This window comes from Camelus bactrianus, chromosome 34, assembly GCF_048773025.1.
Source record: "Camelus bactrianus isolate YW-2024 breed Bactrian camel chromosome 34, ASM4877302v1, whole genome shotgun sequence".
In the NCBI taxonomy this organism is placed as follows: Eukaryota; Metazoa; Chordata; class Mammalia; order Artiodactyla; family Camelidae; genus Camelus; species Camelus bactrianus.
This window is the reverse complement of record NC_133572.1, coordinates 11499628-11525343: the sequence shown is the minus strand read 5'-3', so window position 1 is coordinate 11525343 and position 25716 is coordinate 11499628. Positions and strand designations below refer to the sequence as shown.

The following is a 25716-nucleotide window of genomic DNA, read 5'->3' as shown; positions in this document are numbered from 1 at the left end:
ATCTCACAATATTTCAAACTTTTCCATTATTAATGTGGTGGTCTGTGATCAGCGATCTTTGATGTTACTATTGTAATTCTTTTGGGGCACCAGAAACTGCGCCCACTTAAGACGGTGAACTTAATGGATTGTTGAAATGAGAACAAAGGATTTAGACTATTACATAAACTTAGTCGATCAAGCAGTGGCAGGGTTTGAGAGGACTGACTCTAATTTTGAAAGAAGTTCTTCTGTGGGTAAAATGCTATCAAACCACATTGTGTGCTCTAGAGATATTGTTCATGAAAGGAAGAGTCAATCCACGCAGCAAACTTCACTGTTGTCTTGTTTTGAGAAATGGCCACACCACCCCAACCTTCGGCAACCACCACCCTGATCAGTCAGCAGCCATCAGCACTGAGGCAAGGCCCTCCACCAGCAGAAAGATTACAACTCGCTGAAGGCTCAGATGATGGTTAGCATGTTTTACTAATAAAGTGTTTTTAATTAAGACAGGTATACTTTTTTTTAGACATAAGGCTATTATTGCACATGTAATAGACTATGGTGTAAAGTAAACATAACTTTTATGTGCACTGGGAAACCAAAAACTTTGTGACTCACTTTGTTGTCATATTCATTTTATTGTGGTGGTCTAAAACTGAACCTGCAATATCTCTGGGTGTCCCTGTAAAGCAGCATAATCAGAGAAATGGTATCTCATCATATTCACTGGTCCTTCCCACTGAAGGGTAGGGGATTTCACAAGGGCAAAGGTCACTGGGGGTCATCTTGGAATTCTGCCTACTATAGCTACTGAGCACTTTTGTCACTGATCTATTTGAAAAATTCATTCAACATCTATATGATATATAAAATGAGCATCTGTAACATGCCAGGCACAGTGCTAAGCACTGGATGTAACATGACTGACCAAGCAATTTACTTGTTCTCTTGATTTAATACATAGCTCACTATACAGGCAAGTTGTTCAGGGTATGGAAATATGTTTTGTTCTGAATAACACAGTATGGCTGGACAATTATTAGTACAAGTTGGCATATTTTTCATTCATTTAAAGATGTAACATATTAAAATGTTCAATCTACTCTTGAAATTAAAAGCAATTGGGAGATCTATCCTTAAAAATCTCCCATCCTCCCATCTCTATAAAACTAACCTTGGTTATGGTGGGTAAGATGAAGGTAGTAAATGGAAGGGACTAGCCCATAAAATTTAAGGTGTTTAAATGTTATCATTTGAACACAGATGTAAAATAAATTGCTAACATTAAAAAGGAAAAAATATTGTAAAAGAAGTGGATGGTACAGAATTTTTTTTACCTTGACAAAAAAACATGCTACAATGCACATTTAGATTCTAGTTAAATAATGCTAAGTTTCTGATTAGGTTTTATTCCTATCTAAATGAATAGCACAACCCCAGATCCATGGACAAAGTCTAATTTATCATTCTTCATGTTCACTACGTATAGGAAGTCCAAGAATTGGCAGCTAACTTTGCCATGCATTTCACTAGATTCATTTTGATCAAAAGTCTAAAATAAAAGATGTGGCCTTTCATTAAAAAAATTCAGTGCTCCTTATTCTTATTTTACAGAGCTTGAAAAATTTTAGAATCAGCACAGATAAACACATTACAAAGAAGGAGAGTTTGGGGCAATGTCCTTGCAACATAAAGCCCTAGGGAAGTTTTTGGAACAGTGTGAACATACATACATTTTCCAAAATCAGTGATGTGGTTTAGACAGGTGGAAACAGGCTCATGCAGAACTGAGGCCAATGCTAGGAGCACTGAAGAATGAGCTATATTATTGGTAGTCTACATAGTATAATTTTCTGATGGCCAAAGGCCATTAATAGTATAATTTCCTGGATGGCCACTAAAGAAGGCTTGTTAAATTATTTTTTGTATTGAAAGAATGATGCAGGAATACACTGTGCATTATTATTCATTATTTCTACTTCCTCAGTTACCATCACAAATAGAAGTAAATTCAGAAAGAGAGAGGTAATGTAACTTCGCAGAATCAAGCAAAAGCATTTAACTATTCTCTTCTGACATTAATTTTACATACACATTTATCTAATCAGGTCTCATGCACAAACTACAAAGGACAGCATAGTATGTATATCTTCATCCTACCCATTCTTCATGGCTCCATTTTAGTCTTGTCTCCTTCCAGCCAATTTCTCTACTCCAATCCACCCTGATTGTTCCTTTTTCTTGGTTTCAATTTTATTCTCATTTCACATCAAAATGCTTTGCAAGTAACCACTTTTTGATGGCTTCAAGGGTGTTGACTTTGTCTCTCAGGAATACAAAGCTCCTTAAAATTGAAAATTGTTTTGTAAAGAGGATAGGCTATAAAAATAAGGCAGGCACAGGCATACAGGCTCAAATCCAACGCTGTCTTACCAGTAGGATGGCCTTGGACACATTGTTTAACCTTTAAAAACTTCATTTCTTCCTAAATGTGTGTCTAGCTTTCTTCAAATCTCTTAACCAGTAAACAACTGCCTTTGTTGAGTTCTTCCTGAGGTCAAGGACTCTGTGTTACCGCCCTGGAACCCAATAATGAGCACATGTGAAACCTCAATCAACATTTCTGGGTCACTTCTGGGAACTCCAGAATGGTAGAAAAAAAACAAGAAAAGATGGCATAAGGCAAATGTCACTGATACATTGTGAATGGAGACAGAAAGTTTTTAAATAAAAAAGGTATCGTGAAGATTTTGAACTTAAAATCGATTGCAATTCAAACTCTGCATCCAAGAAAAAAACAAAAAAATTTACACTCCAAAATAAACTTTATCAAATAAGATGATCCTATTCACTGTTATTTATATTGAAGATATTCCTGGCTCTTTTTTTCCCCCTCACACCTCAGGTGGGAGGCACCTTCTGACATGGTTCCCAATGATCCCCTTCTGGTGTTCATGCACTTGTGGGATCCTCTCCCTTGAGTATTGGCTTGTCCTAGTGACTTGCTCCCAACTGATGGAATAAGACAAATGTGATTTCATTATAGAACTCTGACTTTTGTGTTGTTGGTACTGTCTCTGGCTATTCTTGCATGCTCCTGGCAAAGAACTGAATCTTGTCAACAATCTCTGAATAAACTTGGAAGTAAATTCTATTCCAGCTGAATCTTGAGACGACTATGGATCCCAGACTGACACCTTGATTACAACCTCTTGAGAAAGAAACCCTGAAGCATAAGATCCAGCTAAGCTCTGCCTGAATTCCTGATTCACAGAAAGAGTGAGATAATAAATACAGTTTTTAAGCCAGTTAAGATGGGGTAATTTGTTACACAGTATTAGATAATGAATACATCTCACATTCAAATCATCAGTAAAATCTGCCAGCTCTACCTTCACATTTAGAATAAAAACATTCTAAAATTTGTGAATTCTAAATTCAAAATAAAATCTAATCTTACCACTTTACTGATACCACCTTCATCTAAAGCATATGGTTTCTCACCTGATTATTGCAGTAGACTCCTAAGAACACATGACTTTTCTGCCTTTGGTCTTTCCCCTTGATTCTATTTCAAAATAGCAGGCAAAATGATCCTGTTAATGGATTCTACTCTAATTCAGATATTCAGCCACCTTATAGAAACCTAAAAGTGCCTGCCTGGTCTATTTCCTCTTCCTGTGCACACCTAGCATGACCACACTGGCTTTTCATACTTCTCTAAGATGTCATTACACTTTGACCCCTGCCATCACACTTTGATATCTTTGCATTTTGTTTTCTTGGCATAGAATGTATTGTACCCAATAGTTTCATGGCTGGTTCTCTCAAATATCTTTACTCAAAAGTCTTATCAGACAGGTCTTCCCTGGACACCTCACCTAAAATTGCAACTTCCCAACACGGTCCCTTATTTTATTTCCATTTTAGTATTCATCAGAGTAGACTATTTTATACATTTTATTTAAGTTATCTTGTTATTGTCTGTCCCCTCCACTAGCACGTAAGCTCCATGAGGGCACAGAGTTTTTAATTTGTCTATTACTGTTATCTCCAGCACATGGAACAGTGCTTCATATATTGTAGGCGTTCATTAAATATTTGCTGTGTTAATTAAATGAATAAATGAATGAATATTACTAATTTTCCCTTGCTACAAAACTTTAGTACAAAAACTATTTTGAAAAGAGGATGTCTAAGTATGCAATGGCATTTTTATGGCACTTAAGGTCACAAGGAGCTTTTATATTAATGAGCTAAGCAGTGGGATGGAATTAAGCCAACACTTGGCTCTTCCTAACAAACAGGAGTAAACCTTGGCATGGAATTCTCCAAACCACAGACAACTGACAACATTCAAATTAGGCACTGAGTCAGAACACTAATTAAAATTTACATTTAAAAGCTAATTGAGCTGTGTTCACTTACACAAATTATTTCAATAGCGAATTATTTCCTCTTCCTTTTTTTTTTAATTAAAAAGAATAAAACAAAGATGACAGAAGGTCTCTCTTTGTTGCTTCACAATTACTATTCAGAATCAACACCAAAAAGAAAATTCCTAAGGGCACTTCCCAATGTTTATTATTGCTGTTCACCTCAAGATAAGGGTGTTTCCTTGAACTTTCGTGTTGAACCTTAGGCCCTAAGCCCAACGCTCAGGACCTATAAGCCAAGTATTAAAACCATAGGTCATCTAGCTTTTACACAATATACTTCTCACAAAGAAAAAAATGTGGAGTGACTTTCAGATATATAGGATCATTAAAAGTTACATGCATAGTCTTCCATACTAATATGTTATAGCATAAAACACACACAAAAGAGAGATTAGAATGAAGAGAAAATAGTATTTCAAAATAATTTTAATTCCACTGTATGTATTAACCAAAATGCATTTTTTGCTCTCTCTAAACATTATTACTAATACTATTTGGTGAGAATATTCTGCATTATATTTTAAGATCTTAGTTTATTGCTTCATGGTACTGAGGTCTGGCTTCAATGTTTGGTTTACTTGGTTTCATTACTGGGAAAGGCCCATTGCAAAGATGCGTAGATCCACGTGGGGGAAATGTGCCGGAGTCTGCACTATCATATGTGGGTTTAATAATAATGATTTTTAATAATACTATCTAACAGCTAAGCCAACATTATAAAAATTTTGCCAGAAATTTTTAATAGTAACTGATAGTTATTAGTCGTTCTTATGACACGTTAAAATGGCATACGATTTTATTTTTATTTCTATTATTATAACTTAGGCTGAATACCAATTCATGTGACTAGGGACCATATATATTTATCTTTTATTGGGTTATTTGTTTAAATCCTTTCACTATGTTTATGGATTTGTAGGGGTTCAATATTTATTAGGAAAATTAGTTCTTCGCCTTTGAAAAGAGTAGATTTATAAATCACTTTGATTTATTAAAAAGTTTTTCCATTTATTAAAAATTCCTATCTTTTTGTTCTAGAATTTTTATGGTCCTCTCTTTCACCCTCATTCTCTCTCTCTCTCCTTATAAATCTTTGATATAGTTGGAATTTATTTCAGTGTATTGTGTGAGTTATGGATCCAGCTTTTATCCCCCAGTTGGTTATTGAAGCACTGTTCATTGAATAATGTATCTTTCCTCCACTGATTTAAAATTCTTTACGTTTTAAAAAATCTGCTAAATTATTGAAGGTAATTTGGATGTACTTCCGGACTTTAGATTCTGTTATACTCATCTTTTTTGGGCAGTCTTTGTTTTTGGCAGTGCCATATACTTTCAATTATGGATAATAATTAGTTTTGATCATAAATGAGCCAAAATAATAAAAAACCATCCACTGTGCTGGAGAGCATTCATGAACATATCAAACTTGGAACATAATTTGAATGAGTTCTTTGAATTTTGCATAAAACAAAAATACTTTCAGAGAAGTATTTTTAATAAAAGTCAAAAAAATTCAGATTGTGTCAGATTAAAGGTCAAATAAATCCAAACACACTGAAAATAATAAAAGAAAAATAGTCATTATCGATACTGCCATATTTGTCACTGTCATCAGCAGTGGCAAAGAAACACCATCATTTATTGACTGTTATATGCAGGACCTGGTCATCATTATTCTTATTCTACACTGTGGAAACTGAGGTCAGGACATTTTAGGACTATGCAGGTACGAGATTATCACAACTGCCACCCCACCTCAACAAAAACACTGCTGAGTGTGTGCTACATGTATTAGGCTAAGTGTGAGTATTCACGAGATGCAGGATGATACGATGACTAAAATATGAATAACCAATGATTGATAAAGACAAAATGTGGTATAGGATTTCAGCAGAGTTAGTAATTCTTGAGATTGGAGTTGTTCAAGTAAGACTTCATATTATTGATGGAACGGGTGAGGATTATGACTTGGGAAGTAAAGACTATGACTCAAGAGGTCATTCCAGGAAGGGGGATTGAAGGTAAATATAATTTTATAGAGAGAAGATGGCTGGCAATCTGTTTAGAGAATAGGTGTGTAGAATTTACCAGAATGGGAGCTTTTATATTCATTGCTTCATTTTTGTATTCATTTTGTAAGAGAATAGTGCTTTGGTACTTTGATGGACAAGATGAAAGCCAGTACTTGTTTCTTATCAAATGAAATACATTCAATATATATGAGAGTTATGAATAGGACTGGTGTGAGTGTTTGCATAATTATATAACGCTTTCTGAACTGGGAATGCTTAAGTGATAACTCTGTAAACAAACAGCTCTTGGGTGGCCAGGAGAAGGTCGTTACATTCCAAAATGTTTTCCATCCAAACTTTACAGTCTTATTCTAAGAGAATCCTTGGATCTTTCTTATGTCTAAATGACTAGAGATGATATGTACAATTATCATAATTATTGAAGGGTAAGAGATCAGGAGTGGATGTTAGCAGTTACACATTATGATTTAGCAATTCATTTCTTATTATAATCATAATATAATGTAATTAAATTTTGTCATGAAATGATTTTGTTCATTCTGCCTGTTTTGCTTCTTTGTTTTTAACAAAAATTTCAACTTTTGACCATAGCATTTCTACTGCTACACAAAGAAGAATTTCCCAAAAATTATGAAGCAAAAGGGTAAACATATCTTTCAGAGGTTCCTTTAATTAAACAAGGAAACAAACCAAGAAATGGTTTATTTCCCATGTGCTGTGTAATGAACAGAAACACTTTTCCAAACCATAACAGCATATGAAATAAGAGTTACACAGATTCATGTAACATTGAGAAAAAGTAAAAATATTAATTATATAAGCATTATTTCCTTTTATTACTTATGAAAAACTATATATACATATACCACATTTAGATACATATACACACACTCACAAACACACACACAGATAGCACAACACATAAAGTAATTACCCTATTGATTCCCGAATACTAATTCTATTCTTTATTTGTGAGATCAGGTTCCAGGTAGTCATTCCAAAATAAAAATTAACATATCCACCATACAGAGAAACTTGCAGTCTGAATTATTCAGTTCTAACTCACTTCTATTTTGGTCTTTTTTTTTTTTTTTATTGAAGTATAGTCAGTATTTGGAAATAGTAGGTACAAAAAGACAGGTAGCTTTTCTTATCATTTTAAAAGTACTCCTAGACAGTTTAATCAGTTGTGAGTGTAGCTGGTAATACTTGAAGAATTATAACGCTATAACTTGGTACTTGTGCTTTCTTTCTTTCCTGCAAAGAGCCCAGTTTCAGAAAGTTAATCTCAGCATTCCTTTCTCATTTCAGCTTCTGTGTCTTTCTATGAGTTTCTTGGAATCTGCTCATTTATCCATATCTATAGCCTCCTTAAAACATAGTGTCAAAACCTCTCTTCCAAGCATTCATCTCAACTAAACTCACTTAACCCTGAAGACACTTTAATTTTCAATTCCCATAAAGGTTACTGTAATTATCTTATAACTACTGGGATATTCCTTTACCAATGTTCTCATATTGTTTCAGATTTAATTGCTTGTTTATACTTATTCTTTTAAGAAAGAATGTAAACTTTTTGAGGACAGGCAATAATATTTATTATATTTTAAAAATCGGTCCACTGTGCATTTTACAGTGTTCCACACTCAGTATCATTAAATGTCTCTGCGTGAGATGAATACAGTTGTTTCTCATCGTTAGGGGGTTAATATTGTCAGTTAAAACAAAGCAACTGTGATTATTCATTTTAATATTCATTCATTTACATGTTATTATGCTAAAATGTATCAGACATTAAACCCTAATCTGATGTTTCTAAAACTAATAGAATACAGATGTTAAATGCTGCTGATATGTGGTCAAAAATTTTTATTTTCTCCTTAATGGAAACTGGCATTCAGTCCCACTACTGCATGAAAATTTTGTTTACTTACAGTTTTACATTTTTATAGCTTAATTTGAATAATAAAATGCACAGTTAGAAGTAAGTGATTAAAAGAAAACAAAGCTTAAGTCAGGGGTTTAAGAACAACTTGCATGGCAACACTTGGCACTTGGGTCTCTAGAATGTATTTCTGTCTTTAGCTACCATTCTCTTACTTTCCTCTTTATCATCTGCTCTGCTAGTTCATCCTTTGCTGTATCATTGGAAAATCTTAGACGACTTCTATTACCATAAATGATTTTTGAGTCTGTGGCATAGAGAAAATAAATAGGCCCAGACACAGTATTTTTGCAAATGAGTCACTGAATGAATGAACAAGCCAACTGAGCATTCTAGGGAAATAAAAAAAAATTTGAATTCTAGCCTTAGATATAGGTGGTTATTTAATATATATGTCACAAATTTCAATAAGGAAACTAGTAAACTGAAAGAGTGAACGTTCATATATCACTTGAAATAAGTGTGTCAGGTAGACATTCAGGTAGACCCCCACCCCACAGCTTCTTATCTTTGAATAAGTTATTTAGCTTTTTGGAGACAATTTTTTTCTTGTATAAGAGTAACACTTACCTTGCAGACAGAGTAGCCACAGAGTTGCCAATTTCAGCAAATGAATATACAAGAATCCAGTTAAAATTGAATTTCTGATAAACAACAAATTTTTTAGCACTAGTATATCATAAATATTGCATAGGATATACTTATACTAAAGATTATTCACTGTTCACTTAAAATTCAAATTTAACTGTGCATTTTGTATTTTATCTGGCAACCCTCCTTGCAGATGACATGTTAAGTACTTGGTACTTGGTACTTACTAGACACATGGTAAGAGGTGGTGAAGATACTGGCTGGTAACACTACTGTGACTGCGAGAGGCAACAGTTTACTTAGTATTAAGAGCGGGAGATCTGGAGTCAGGCTGCCTGATTCAAATCTCATTCTCCCACTAATAGTTTTGTGAGTTCGAGCACATTACTTCATGTCTCAATTTTCTTGTTTTTATGATGGGGATAACAGTAGTACCTAGTCGTGGAGCTCTTATATGAATTAAGTGAATTAATACTGGTCAAATTTTTAAAGTGGTGCCAGACACCATCAATATAAGCCTAGGATACATGCTAGTTATGACCGTGGTTTACGATGAACAACAGTCCCAGTATGCCCAGAACTGAGGGGTTTCCTAGGAAATGAGACTTTGAGTTGATCATATTGAACTAGCTACTTGCAGGAGGATTCAAAGAGGGTAAAATACAGCCTTTGCCTTCCGAAAGCTGTCAGAATGACAGACTTTAAATAATTAATCCCCAGACATAAGTAACATAAACAAAAGGCCTTTAGGAATCCAGAGAAAGGCTTAAATGACTCTAGCAAAGGATGGAGAAGACTTAGAGAAGATATTTAAACTGAGTACTGAGAAATGCTGAGGAGTTTTCCAGGCAAAAGGGAGGAAGAGCATTTTAGTATCTTCAGACCACAGAGAGCTGTGAAGGTGAGGATATCTTTAGGAGGCAGCAAGTATGCTGGTATGGTCTGACCATCAGTGCATTGATCGAATAGTAGAGAATGAGGTTGGAAAGACAAGTGAAGGACCAAATGTAAAGGACTTACATGTTTTTCAATTTATGCATGTTATTTATGTTTACAAAAATGTAAAATAAAAATTTAAATTAAATATGAAACATGATGCTAGAGGACGGTACAGATAGGAAAGGTGGACCCAGGTGTCAGGTTAGTACTCAGAATTCATACTATTAGGTTGCGTTAAAGGTCAGCTAAATTTTTAACCACAAATGTTTATGCAACCAAGCGGAAGTAATGATATTTAATGAAATGTTTGCTATGTGCCAAGCATTGTTCTTAACAGTATCAGTCTTCTGTTGTCTTCAAATAATTTTGAGTCTAGAAAAGATTGTTCAAAAATATTTTAGCTTTAAAAATTAATATTTATTAACTTTGTAATTTAAGAAAGCCAGTTTTTCTTAAGCTTTTAAGTTCAGTTTATATATCTTATACTATTTATTAATGTAGCAAATTTTAACAATCACTTTTGGCAGGGGAGGTCTCTGATTAACGTCTTCAGTTAGAAACTCAAACATTTTGAACTTCATTTACAGTTTTAGTATAACTAATTTTCTTTTTGAATAGCTCAGTAATCTGTCTTGATAGAGGGAATTTTCCTAATATATCTTGCACATAATATTATAAATGCAGTGTACTGTTTACCCAAATATCTCATATTATTTATACAGTACCATTTCAAATTAAAGATACAAGCCTATTTGCTGACTTGACTAATCTGTTACTCTAAAGGTCACATTCTCTTAAGCATTAAAAAATTAAAATGGCATGCATACACATATAATAATTATTACAATTTAATTATTTCAAATATTTATATATCTAATTACAAATCTAAGAATTAAATGATGTGCCAAAATCTTGATCATTTTAGAAGCTTGGTGATGGTATATGTGTGTGGGGGTGTGGTTATGGTACTGTTTTCTCTATTTTTATAAATGTTTGAACATTTTAATAACAAAAAGTTAAAATGCTTTGTCATGAAAGAAGCAAACCTGTTATTTGAAACAATCGGAATAACTGCTTTAAAAATACAGCAAGTTTTGTACTGCTTTCTCAGCATGGTAAGGTTTCCTAACCACCAGAGTGGTTTTTGGGTAGAATGCTGACCGGTTGAGTCTTATTTTGTAATTTCTAGGTCGATAGCTTCCAAATAAAAGAGTCTTTCAACCCCTGTTCCTTAGATTCACATTAGAAATTACATAATTTTTCAGACTGACAATTGGCATTCTACTACATCTTCTTTTAGGTACTTAGATAATCATTTTGTACTTCATTGAGGTCTTTTTCCAAATACCAAATACTTTTAAGTAAGTCCTTTCCTTGTTACTGCATCTTTAAATTGCAACCCCCTGACTTTCACATTCCTTATATCTCCTGATTGCTTCATTTTTCTCCCTAGCTCATATCTACATCTTATAAGTATGTATTTTATTTCTCTTAAATGCTGCATAAGGAAGGGCAGGGATTTTTGTCTGTTTCATCTGTTGCTGTATCCCTGAAGGCTACAACATGACTTAACTCGTGGAACTTGCTTAATAAGCATCTATTTAATAAGTAAGTCTTTCTATAGGATAGGATTACAGTTCTTACAGATACGAGCCTGACAGCTGGTGGGATTCTCTGCATCACAAGGCTTTCCAACTCTGCTATCTCAAATCTGATCGTATTACCTTAATTCTCACAACAACCCTCTGAAATTAAATACTGTTATTCTCAATTTTGACACCTGAGAAAAGCTGGTCTCATAAAAGTTAAGTACCTTGCTAGAAGTCAGACACCTAGCAAATAGTAGAACCAGGTTTTGCATCCAGATATAGTGATGTAGATAATAAACTATAAACTATTATTCTAGGAGTTAAGAGAGCCAACATTCTCACGTGTTAAAAACAAACTGGTTGCTTTGGAGAAGCACAAGTTCTCCTGATATTGATAAGAAAATAAAATTTATTTTGCAGGCCATTATATATGGTTAGAATCAATGAATTTAATCTTTATCTTCTAGATGGTGAAGAATGATGGAATTGGGTAGATGAAACAATAAATAATAGAACTACTAGAAAGGAAATGATATCCTAAACTAAGGGTTTGGTAGAGATAGAGAGAAGAGCACTGATTCATGAGACATTTTTTAAGTGACTTGTTAGATACAGAGGAAGATGGAGGAAATTAAACCAGATACAGAAATGAGTGGCTAGCAAAACTGACAGGAAAGCAAGTCAGACTATGAGTAGCTGGACGAGCCTGCAGAACAGGCAGAGGTCAGGAATCTGGAGTTTCAAGTGGCACTGAACTCCAGGTTTAGAACGCACAGTAAAGTCAAAATGTGAAAAGGGCAATTAATACATTAGATCTCTGAGTTTAAAACTTCAGATGAGGAGCCATTCCTAGTGATGACAAGCTTTAATATGTAGCATGGGATGGAGTTACTGAAGTGTGAAGGTGCTAAATTTTATTAGTGAAAAGGGATGTCAAAGGCTCTTGAGGCTCAGGCTTTTTAGCTAAATCATCCATTTAGAAATGAAACCATCCAGAATGGTGGTAAGATGTGGGATGGTGAGAAACATTAAGAACGGTGTCCCAGAAGTTTTCCCATGTACATAGTTTTCCCATTTACACTTAGATGAAATGTGTATGAATTAGACCATGAAGTTACAGATGTATGCCCCCCATCTGATAAAATACTTCAGTTGGGGAGTGCTATCTTCCAACAAATGAAGTAGCATCATTTGATTAAAAAATAAAAAGAAGAAAGGGAAAGAAGGGAAAACAGAAGAAGAAATATTAAGGTAGGAGCTACACAAGGCGTATTGCATAACTTTACATCATTTCACCTTCAGGAAAAAAATCTCAGTTCTTTCAATTATTGATTTATTCAACACATATTTATTAATTAAAGGTGTCAGGGCCTGTGCTAGGTACTTTTGGTAAGTATTTTATTCTTGCTTTGCATGTGAGGAAATGGAGGCTCAGAAATTTTAAGTCAATTGCCCAAGACCAAAAAAGCTCGATGTGTCAGATCAGAGATCACCAGTTGCTTCAATATAAAACACAAATGATGGGTACAGTGTCACCCAAATTGGAGCACCAGTGGACCTAACTTTAATGTATGTACAGAAATAAAAAATAATTTCTTCAGGACAGTAATTGCTAAGACTCTTGGGTAAAGGAAAGAGAAATATTCCATCTTCACTTGTCATTAACCAATTGTCAACTTGGAAGGAATTGCCAACTATGACTCTGAAGGTGAAGCCTGCATAAATGGTATTATTTTACTTCGAGAACAAATTATCTCATTTTGGTCACATGCTCAGCAATAAGGTTTACCATAACACTTTATACCAAATGAGTAAGTCATTCAGGATTTAAAAATCTGACTAAGTAACGAAAAAGTCCATGAAAACCACCAATCACATTTTCTTCCCATTCCATGACATATTTCAGTGATTTCCCATCTCTTCTTGGATAGTCTACGATGCTTTCTAGTGTGGTAAGTTCAACAATGCTTTAATGACCCATTTTCTTGCTGTTGTAAGGAGTTCTTTAGTTCTTTGCCTTCGAAGTTCCCAACTTCCTGAGTGAGTACAATTTTACATTTGCATTTCACAATCATAACCCGTTAAAATAACCAAAGGACTGATGAAAATTGTTACTCACATCTTCTGAATTGCGCTGGCAGGCAGTTGAGTGATGTGAGTGATATAGATGTTGGCTGTTCAAGTGTAAAAACATGTACCAACAGGCAATCTGTGAGTGTTGCTAGATTCCTTTCTCTGTTAAGTTTCTCTGAAACTAAATGATGCACATATTCCAACTTTTTCTGACACTTAAGATGTTTCAAGATACTTTTCTCAATAGGTCTGTAAACTAATATGTTTACACAGTGATTTTTCTCCTCCCACTTCCACCCATTTCAAATTCTATTATTAAACTCTAAGCATAAATTTGAATTGGGGAAAAAAACAAAGAAAGAACAATGGTAAGAGTGCGGGTCAAATGTCAATAAACCAAGATCCAAATTCAATGCAATTATTAATTAGTGATATAACCTTTGGGGCTGGAATTTTATGTTTCTAAATGAATTATGTTTTCTAAATGATTCAAAAAATACATCCTTTGGATGTACTAAATATATATTAAGGATCATGATATATATGATCTCAATTAATTTTAACAACTGTTAGGCATAATTATATTTCTTTTACAGATGATGAAAAAGATCAGGTAAGTTAAGTAATTTTTCGATGACCATCCAGCTAGTTTAGACCTAAGATGGAATTTCTATTCAACTATGTTTTCTTCCAAATCTTGTTCTCCTACTATTACATTACTCTACCTTTTACTGTTATTGTTATATCTTTGATAATATTTAAGTGAAGTGGCAGGTCACAGTGGATGAGGCACAGGGTCAAATTCTGGGTCTTCTTCCTATTAGCTTTGCATATTTAGCCTTTCTGAGTACTATTTTTTAATCTGAAAAATGGAGATAATAGAGTTGTTTGAATTAGTGGAATAATATTTGAAGTAACCAGCATATTCTCTAGCATTAATCATGCTGTCTACCAGAAAGCAGTGTTGTCATGACAAGAAAGAGTATTGAAAACAGTTAGGATTTTTAGAAATACTCTTCAAGTCAGAGCCATGCTACAGCTGATAAACCTTAGCATTCCAGTCTTTATAGCAGAGAAAGGATAGTGAAATACTCCAGAAGATTATCCAAGTCACCAACTTATTAACAATTCAGTTCATAAAGTCCCTCCCGGCAGGGAGTTCTCTGGACACTTGACACAACTATTTCCAAGAATAAATAATTGTGAATGAATACACTGAATTTGGATTTATAATCCAATCAAAGAGGACTTCAAAGTCACTGAATGAAATGTTTATACTTAATTTGTTGAGACAACAGAATTGAAAACAAACTCTAGCATCTGTAGTAACCGCCTGAAATAGGTAGGTGGGCTTAAAAAAACCAATTTGTTTATATTTTCTAACCCTTTCACAAAACAGCTATAAGCTATGTATAATAGGCACTCAATAAAAACTTGGAGAACAGATAGATGAAGGAAGGAGTCTATGACTGACATAACACTCCCTTCCCTCAGTGTACTCACACACATTCCTGTCCCTGTTCACTGGTCTGCTGGTCTACTAGTGCAGCTGCCCCCACAGCATACGCTAACTGAAGCTCTGGATGGAGTCTTGTGATATTTTCAGAGTCATCAATCAATTTATGTCAACAGTTTATTGAGCAGTAGCCTCTCTAAAAGTGATGGTAAATTTTACTTGCTAGAAAATAATAAAAGTTCCATTATTTTGGTAAATTAATGACATAAATTACAGCACCTTAGGAGACGGATGTACACAGTACCTGATTTAAAAAGGAAAGTGATATATACATTGGGATTCCTCCCTTTAACAATTTCAGATTACTAAACTCAAGCAAGATACACCAATTATTTGACATTCTGTCAAAAGTGGTTAGTGCATCAGACAGACTGTCAGATCTGAAGACAAATACTATTTGTGCAAGCTGTTCACTCATCTTTGGTCAAAAATGAATCATACATGCCAAAGCAAGGACAAGAATTCTAAGTTAAGAAACACGACAAATATTTGATCAAAATATCGAAGTCTGGATTTTGTTGCAAATAAAAGCAACACATACGAAGTTCTTTTGACAAGAAAAATAAATTAACTGTCTTTCTGTTGTAACTATAATAATTGCATACAAATGAAATAGAAAATTGAGTTAGAAGAAAAGTAAGAAAAATCTCCATTCAACCTTTCAGGGTGATCTTTTGATGAGCAAAGATAGAAAGCAAAATAGGACCTGAAAATAAATAACTTATTCAGCAACTGATACAAAACAAAAGAACTGAGAATCTTCACAGTCCAGAAAAACAATAAAAAAAAAAAAACCCAAAAACTGGAGACTATAGGAGTCAGAAAAAATTGGAAATTGTTCAATGATTGCCCAAAGCTCAGAGAGAGTCTCAATGCAGAAAATTATATTTTAAAAGATAGTAACTGGCTGCTTGGCAAAGTCTACCCTAAAACTCTTCTTGTCAAATCACTAGCTATAGCCTTGCATTTTCAATCAGGGTTTTAAGTAAAAGGACCTCACACTGTGGACCCAGTCAGTGTAAACACCAGATAGCTCTTCAAAAACTTTTATTCCAGACTACCATATTTTCCTACAAGTCTGTTAGTCATTCCCCCAATTTCAGAGGTCTATTTTCTAAAAGGAGCAAAAGTGATGATCAGAATACCAATGGCCAAGTCTACACATTTAGTGTAATACGGTTTGTTCTGATTGCCTGCTGTTTTAAGTACAGTAGTCAACATAGGCGAACTTGTAGGCAGTACAAACATGTGTGGCATGATTAGTTTTTAAAACTTACTCAACAAGTGAAAACAAATTTATGGTTACCAAAGGGGAACGGGGGAGGAGGGACAAATTTGGAATTTGGGATTAAAAGATACACACAATTTTATATAAAATAAACAAGGACCTACTGTATAGCACAGGGAACCATATTCAATATCTTGTAATAACCTATAATGGAAAAGAATCTGAAAAAGAATATATATATATGTATATGTGTCTGTGTATATATACACACACACATATGTATACCTGAATCACTTTGCTGTATACCTGAAACATTGTAAGTCAATTATACTTCAATAAAAATGAAAATTAAAAAAATTCATTCGACAAGTAACACTAAGAGAGCAAATTTAGTGTTTTAAATATGAATCAGAAACTACAAAGGAAAAGATTCTGGGAATAACCTATTGTTTCCTTCAAAACTCCCTCAAATATACAAACTTTTTGGTATATGCCTGTTAATTAATATTATAATTGACGGCACTTGTGGGTCACACCAACACTTAATGGTGAAATTTTGAGCTATTAGACATAAAGGTCTCAATTTGGGATATTGTTTTCTGTTCAGTTCTGCTTTCAAGTTAAGGGAAGGCCTCTCTTCAGTACTCGAACAAGTTCCTAATTACTGATAGAAAAAATAAACATTTTATGAATTCCTTACGCTGAAGTTGTTTTTTCAGAAGTAGACGTCGAACTGGGAAGAGACCTGAATTGGGCATGAGGTATGAAAAAAAAGATTTTTATCTCCGTTTTTTTTTAATGAGCTAGATGACTGTCATTGGATGAATCACTTAACTTGCTGAAATCTCTTTCTGGGGGTAAAAAAAGTATCACAGCAGATGATTCTTAAGGTTCCAGGTGACTCCCAAGTCCTCTAACTGTATGAATATACGTTAGTCTGTTCATTTTGGAAGTCATACTCTAATATTCGTCTAAAAGACAAAGATGATTTCTAAGCAGAATGCCTTTTTGTTGATCTTATTTTTTGTCGAGTAGTGCAAAACTACTCGTCTGATTGAGAAACAACGAAAATTAAGCAGTATAATTCTGTTTTTCAAGGACTTAACCCAAACCTCTGGCATAAACTATGACAGAGAGGGGATGATATTATTATAAGGAAACCAGATTACTATCTAAGGAAGCAGTGATGTAACTGCATGTGGCTATTATAATGAAAAACTGCTAGAGACTGGATTAGAAAGTTTAGTTCCCAAAGACCAGATGTCTGAGTTCCAACATTTGGGGTCAGCATGTATACACAAAACATTCATTTTTATAACTCTCCATTTTTTTTTAAAAACAAAATAGAAGAATTTAAAGGGAAAATACTAAATTTAAGGTGGAGCTCTGTTCCTGGTTTTTGCATTGATCTGTGGTAGAACTTTGCATCAGATTCTATTTTCAAATGTGTTTAATAAGAGTAATAAGACTTAAATGATATTAGAAAATACTTAAAAATTGTATTGTTTTTTAAAAAAAAACTATTAATGGAGCTACATATAACCTTTATCACATAAAATAGAAATAAAATAGACAAAACATTTGTTTCTATATTATGCCTTAATTAGAAAAGGGTGCTAATAAATTTTACAAATTATTATGTAAAATGTAAACTTTCTTACATCTGTCACTTTTTTGCTTGGAGTAGAGAAAAGCTACTGTTAGCTTAGTGAATTGCTTATAGTAAGGGATTTTATCTGGTGTATACTTTTCTGAGAATGACAGGGTGAAAGATGATTATAACAGATCAATAGTAAATGACAGCAAGACACATCTTCCCCTTACAAAAAGAGAAGCAATATTTTATTATTTATTACATCGTAAAGGTAAAAAGGTGAATTAGTAGCAATATAATGATTCTAGCAGGTGAAGGATTGAGGCTCTAAAACCTCCTATTGATTCTGTATCACGTGTGCTCTGTTACACAACAGTAACTCCCTAAAGTACAGCTCTTTACTGTCACTTCAGGGAGTGTTTCAGACATCAAAGCCGAGAGAGCATTCATCTCCTTTGTGTACTCATTTGTATGCCTTTATCGGTATTTAACTCTGACAGAATGGGAGCACAATTTAGGCTTTTTCATTTACTTGATGGCCAGCCCTGCCTCTCTGCCTTGTGGCAGGGGCCTCCTAGGTGTGAACTCTAGATGCTACAGTACCCTTTTACAGTCACCTTTTAGGGTGCAAACTGGGATTGAAAGCTTTTAAACCTTCCAAATCCAAAGCTTATTCTTAACTCCCTTTCCATGAAGAATAGGGGCTACTCAAATCACCCTTCCAATGGAGGAGACTTGCAGTAAGTCCAAGTCCATTTCTCTTTTCAAGAAGGCTACCCACAGTGATGGCAAGCAGTCAAGATGGCTTCTGTTCAAGCCTATTTATTCATAATTCAGTATCTGATGAGGTAACTTTCTGATCAGTGGCAGTGGCAGGTGGACGCAGTGGATGGGGTAGAGCTATTTAGGGCGTATAGGATTATGGGGCTTGGTAAACAACTAGGCATATTGGTGAGAAGCAGTGAAGATCCAGAAAAGCCTTTGAGACCTGGGTGAGTAGGGCAAGTTGTTGAGTTCAGCGTTGAATATGCTGAATCTGAGAAAACAGGAGCTCATCCAAGTGAAAAAAAAATCATTAAACTTATGGCTGATGGAGCTCTACCTTTTCATTTTAATGTCTGTAGGGCATCAGTTTTTGTTGTCGTTGTTTTGTTTTTTAAGGAAAGATACATTAGAATTTTTTAAAGCCTGTCACATGGGGTCTGAGCTGCATCTTTAAAGTTTGAAGTCAACGTTCTATTCTCAAATGTTCCCTAAAAATGATGCTAGGCACCAGCTAATTTTTTAACCCCAAGATGTATTTTAAACATATGTCATGTTCTTTGATGCTTAGCACATTTTGTCTGATTCTTAATTTTCATTTAAGTTTTAAAATGATGTGGGTATTATATTAAAATTTCCCTTCCTGTCTTCCTTTTCCATTTTTTACATTAAGCATTCAGAAACCAGCAGTCCCTATATAACTCATATTCTTTTCTAGTCCTTCTATCTCACTCTCTTCTTAAATCAGTGAGAGTTAGAAACGGGCTTTGCTATTGGTTTTTCTCTTTTTCTTAAGGGTGAGGGTTATACTTAGAAAGTCTTTCCTCCCAACTTCTTTGGAAACAGTGACATAATTGTATTTATTACGAACTTGCAAGTATGACATTGATTTACAGCTGTGTTTGTATTCATTGCTGCCTAACAGATGACTCAACTTTTCACACCATTTTAGAAGATGAAGAACTTTCTAAGGTGGCACTAGTATAACAATCAATGTACTAGAATAAGTTCTTAATATTTTATGCTATTTTTTAAAATGCCTTTTTAAAAGTATCTTTTAAATGCTTTTTTACTTTACATATTTTATATTATATTTTGGTTCAAATATTTTCATCAAGATTGTTATCTTGGTCATGTTACTTTTTAATATGATTTCATTTTAATAAACACATGTTAAAATAAGTAAAAAGTGAAAAAAAACAGTGAAGGTTTAAGGGAAATAAACATTGAGTTTAATGGAGTTCTAGGTTTAATGTGAAAGTGAAACACTACCAGTGTACCCACTTAATTTCCCTTAGCACCAAAGTAGCTGACTGAAAAACAGAAGGGAATAAGGCTTCATTCAGAGCCTGATGAGAGGGTCTATTCAGTGAAGGGCCCACTGCTGGCCAGTGGATCTGATGCCTCATTATGCTGACATACTAGAGGAAAACGTTCCGGTTTCTGTATCAGGCTTTTAAAATGAAAATGAGCATCAAACCAAACCTCAGTGCCTGACAATTCCTTATATCTCTGCTTTGCTAGGAAATCTTTGAGTCATTTTCATAAGAGTGATATCAATATGAGTCATGTTTCTTGAAGCAAAAAAACATGATACTGAAAAATGACACTGACTTTCTTCTTTTTCTATTAATTGAAGTTCTTCACTAGCAGTTGAAGCCAGTAAAGATGCTTGTTATACAAAATACACGTGGACAAAAGGTAGATCCAATTTCATCCTTAGGTCACCGACACTTGTAATTGCTAACATTTTGTGGGAATTTACAATGCTAGTAATAAAAGTAGGGAGAACAGCATCCAAAGAATTTCATGCTCAAATGGATCAAGAGTAGGTGGTTATGGGAGAAATTCTGATACCTCTTAAGTAAGGCTTACTTCTCCACTAATAATATTTGAAATTTATGCTTTGGGAAAAGTTTAGTGCTCTAGGAATTTTCAAATTAAAGAGCATATATTGGCCGTTAGATTCCACTGTTTATAACTAATATCGTACAGACATTACTTTTAAAGCATATGTTCTTCCAAAACATACACAGTCTTATAACTAGATTTTATACTGAAATCTTCAATGAGTAGATATACCCACACATAGCACTTGTGGTTTAAAGCTACAGGAGAGGTACCATCCAGATTTAAAATTCTGGTTGGATTTACAGAGTAACAACTGTACAAAAGGAAGATTTTGAAGATGATGACAGTTAAATTACACAGATAAATAAAAATAACCTTGACAAAGACTCGAATTTGGCTGAATTTCAAGTGAAAGTTTATACCTATTACAAAGGAAAGCTGCTGCACAGAGAAGTTGACAATAAAAAAGACATCTTAACCTATTTTGGTTAATCTTACCAGTAAAGACGATGGGCAATCTGGATGCTTTGCAATGAGCGGTGTAACAGGAGTTGCACTAGAGGACTTTCAAGGTTCCATTCAAACTTGACAGCCTGAAACAAGAGATACAATCACTTTGCTCTTCTTTTCCTCGGTAAGAGCATTATAGCAGAATACAGAGAGATTTACATGGCTTGCACAAAGGCCAGGAAAACAGCATAAACATTTCATCAAATCTTAATATTATATTTGATAGCTTTATTAGCTGGTGTGTAACTCACAGAGCATACACACATCACACAATCTGGGTTTGTGTAGTCGGTTTCCTTTCCTTAATTCTGCTTTAGTATCACAGGATAATAAATAAGGGCAGGTGACTGGTGGAGATTATCATGCCTAGGAGGAGAATCCTGGCACACACAAAAATATCAAGAACAGTGTTTTGGACATAAAAATGGTATCATTAAGCAACAGATGTTTCTCCTGTTTTGGAGATGAAATTAATACACACTCAAAGTCTTCACTAAAATCACCAACTGAGTATTAACCTGCAGACTTTGAAGCTTACCCTACAGGTTTCAAAGCTGACTGTAGCCACCATAACCCACCCATTCCCAAATCTCCCATTCCTTCATCTCCACTGTGAACAACTTTCTAAAGTTTTCCAGGTTACCCAACCTGATGGAAAACACAGACAGCAAGAGCAACCCTTGATATCCTCAGGGACCTAATTCAGACTATCATCTGCATTCTGTAGGGATTTACCATCAGCAGACAGTATGTGGGCCGCCACCATCATCTCAGGAATCTGAATAGGTTGTGAAAATGAAAACCAAGTTTTCTTCCTATCTTTCTAAAAGCACTCATTCCTGCTTGAGAAGCAAAGCCTCTACTGTTTGTTGCCCAGCAAGCCATTTAAATCACACACACACACACACACACACACACACACACACACACACAAACACTTACACACACACACACAGAGTTTAAACCAGGTTTTATACCACAATACAGACAGCAGGAAAAAGTGGTTACAACATTCATTCAACACACACCTGAAGAAACACCCCAGGATGCTAACCCTCTTTGAGGATGGGAATAGTTATGAATTCCCAAGGTGTGAGAATGTCAAAGATGATTTCAGCAAATGTGCATGAACTCTCGATGCTGTCTGAGTGTATAAAGACCATACTGTGCGTTGTCTTAAAGGGCAGCCATGGTTTTCTTTCATTTACTTGTTAACACTGGACTGACTCAATCATGGATTCTGTTTATGACCTAATAGTGAACATATCCTATGAGCAAATGAGCAAAAGAGATGTCTCAGAATTTATTTCCATGCTTGTCTTTTAGCTTTCTTTTTAGATTTCCCCATGATTTCTTCTTGAACCCATCTACTTAACTACTGATCTTGAACTGCCTCCCGTGCTTCTAAACTCCCTGCATCGCTCTGTCTACTGCTACAATTTCCCTCTACATCCTGACTCACCATCTAGAAAGCAGGCAATATTTCTGGTGCATACTGCATTATTCTGAACTCTCTTCTTGAAACCTACCTGTATGGTTATGGCCTGTGCTTTGCAGTAACCGCTGGGTCTGTGTCTTATTTGATTCCTAGGTGTGAACCATATCTTCCGTTTTCATTACGGTCTTAAAGTCCCTTCTGATTGCTTAAAATAGCCTGCATAATTCTAACAAAATAATACATAACAAGATAACATGATTCCAGAAAATAATCAGCAGTGTAGGATTTTTTATATCTTGGTAAGTTTTTTTTTTTTTTTGGTCTTGATAAGTTTTAAGATCAGGGGAGAGTGTGGAAGTTTAAGGGCAAACTCCATAATGAGTGCTTTGAAAATTCTTCCCAATTTTTATTTTCCAGTCACATTATACATTTCTTTACACCTCACATGATTTTATAATCTTCATTTTTAATTAGGGAATAGTTGCAACTTTACCTATCTTTACCTCTGTGTATTTGCTATACTGGATTCTGTGTGCACCTTGTCTTGCAAATTTGCATATTTGCATAGGTATATGGCCCTCAGTGACATCCTCATGCCAAGTGTCACTGATTCATAACTGGGGCTTTCAAGTGGAGTTAATCTATATAAACATTTAAAAAATTTACTTATTTCAGCTGGGTTAGATATTAGATGTTGTCCACACTCATGAGGCATGAGACGAACAGTGTTCCCACGAGCTGGATTCATCTTTATTTTCACTACAATATCAAGTGTAGCGACGGCAAGGCTAGGGAAGCCGTAACTACAAGGAGCGGCGGAAGGAACTTTATGGCACATGTATTTCTAAAACAGCGCTCTCTTCAGGAGGCCTTCAGAGAAGTGCATATTCTGTTTGAAAAGTAAAATGATACTCAAGTCTATGAATAGAGGTTCCCCACACCAATGTCGGGGTTTCCTGTCTTAAATTCAAAACCTGAGGCACCTGGCATTTAGAATAGCTTGTAACTACAACCTGACCTTTCAGATAAGAAAACACGTGAGTCAAAAATGAAACAAAAGAAAAACATAAAGACCACTGTTTTAGACCTCTTTGTATTCAGTATACAGTATACAATATTTTTAACTTGGAGAAAAAATTATTGTTGTGTATTTTGGATATTCCATCATATATGTGGCCATTTGTAAAATGTGTAATTATTTGTATTTTAGCATCTTCAGACTAAATCAGTCTTTGATTATATTTCTAGATAAATTTATATTATATTCCAAAATTACTCCAATATTGTGATATTTGATGTTGTCATAAAACTGTACTATCTGGCAGCAGAATTTGGTTATTGGAAACTGCTTTTGTAAGATTTATAATTAATATTAGAATATGGAAGAGGTAAGAAAGATATTATGAGGAGATGCCTAGTAAATGAATATTTTCTATGTAACATTTACTTGATTAATTTTGTATTGTTTTACATATACAGTCAGATACAAATATTTCATCACAAGCATTCTATTTTTCCCCTGTTCTAATTTATAAGTGAGCCATTTTTTAAAAATTTTCCTTTTTGGTGTTAATATATCTTTTTTGTAACTGTACCAATTTTAGTACAGAATATCTGTGGTATCCACGCTGACACATGAGCTATAATTAAGCCCCTTGGCTGGCAGAAGTGCAATTACCTCTTTTATGGAGTCTACTCTTGATTCACTGGGAGCTGTTTCAGAGAATTATTGGTTAAAACGCTGGAATCCCTTGGCAACTCTGCTGTTCTTACCTGAACCAGCTGTGGGAGATACTCCAGTAGTTCATCATTCAAGAGGCTGTCTAATTGTTGAACGGCCACTTCACGAATTTCTTGATCTGGAAAACTAATACAAAGTAAATATATATATATATATATATATATTAAGCTGTTAATAGTTTAAAATAAAACATGAGAAATATCAAGAAAACACAGAATTAATTCCACCCCCAATGCATTAGATTAAAAAAAAAATCTCACAAAGATGATCATTAGCACCAAATAATAATTCTTTTTTCATATTCTGTACTCTCCTGTAGACTGCAGTAGAAAGTTCTTTTGACTAGATTTTGGAAATGTGGGTTTAACTCAGATCCCTGCCAGCTTTCCAGCCTATAAAATGTGAATTGTAGGATATCTAAAATATCTTCCAAAATAGTATGAATAGCTTTGCTTACTATTTAGCCATGTATTTGTTAAGTAAATTACAACTAGCTAGAGATATGATGGCTTATATGATTAAAAATGGGATATAATATATTTAAATGAATTTTGGCCATATGATAATGAAAACCATAAATCTGAAGTATCTTACAATAAATAAGCAAAAATAACTTAATACAGCTAAATCTTACTAGATTGTTAAGTTCTTGAGGGAAACTATGTCTTACTCATTTTTGGACTGCATATACCTGCTGTAAGATTTAGCACCAATTAGACACAATGAAAGTTTGTTACTGAGCTAAACTTATGAAGGTAGTTAGCATTTGAAACCCTACAGTCGCCCTTCATATCAGTGGCTTTCACATCTGTGGATACCTAGGGCCGGCTGTGCTACACCCATTTTACATAAGGGACTTGAGCATCCACATTTTGGTATCCACAGGGGTCCTGGAACCAACCCCGTGAGGGAGGATTGTACTCCAAAGACAATGTATCTTCAAATGGGCTCCTCAGATTGCCAACAACTTGTTCCATCAGTAGGATTAGATTAGATTAGACTTGAGGGAACTATTTATAGTAATTCACTTAAAAACAAAGAAATGGAGAAACAAAACCCCCAAATCCTTTGTATGGGAATTAACTGAATTTCAGCTTTCCAACCAGTCAGGTGAGAGCTCTAAAGACTGGCTTCCAATACTGTGGAGGTCAGAAAACGTTTAAAGTCTTAACGCTCAGTCTCTTTTCAGCATGTCAGGTACTGAAGGGTGAAATGAATACTATGCAGCTACAACGTAAAGGAAAAAATGGCATTACTCAGTATCTCTCAGCTGTCCTTGATCGTAGTTTGAAATGTAATGCTTAAGCAGGTTACACATTTTTTCTTCATTTAAACTGAGCATTTTAATTGTAACAAGAGTTTCACTTCCAAGGTTAGACACTTAAAAACCTTTACTTCTGACTTGCAAATACTTTTCTAATAATTTTCTGCCTGTGAACATTCTACCAACAAGACCCAGTGAGAACGGTAGTCCAGGCA

The 25716-nt window shown here is 34.6% G+C and overlaps 1 protein-coding gene across 4 annotated transcripts in view; it reads right to left on the bottom strand.

The window, feature by feature from the left end:
• Positions 1-25716, bottom strand: part of PIK3C2G (phosphatidylinositol-4-phosphate 3-kinase catalytic subunit type 2 gamma) — a 266594-nt gene that overhangs the window by 125739 nt on the left and 115139 nt on the right. For all 4 annotated transcript variants that reach the window (XR_006721857.2, XM_010946489.3, XM_045510287.2 and 1 more), the window contains exons 17-18: positions 24270-24363; positions 21047-21141 (exon numbers count right to left, since the gene is read on the bottom strand). Coding sequence is in view for 3 of the 4 variants with exons in the window: in XM_010946489.3 (XP_010944791.2) it covers positions 21047-21141; positions 24270-24363 (189 nt within the window). In the remaining variant the exon portion in view is untranslated. The remainder of the gene's footprint in view (positions 1-21046; positions 21142-24269; positions 24364-25716) is intronic.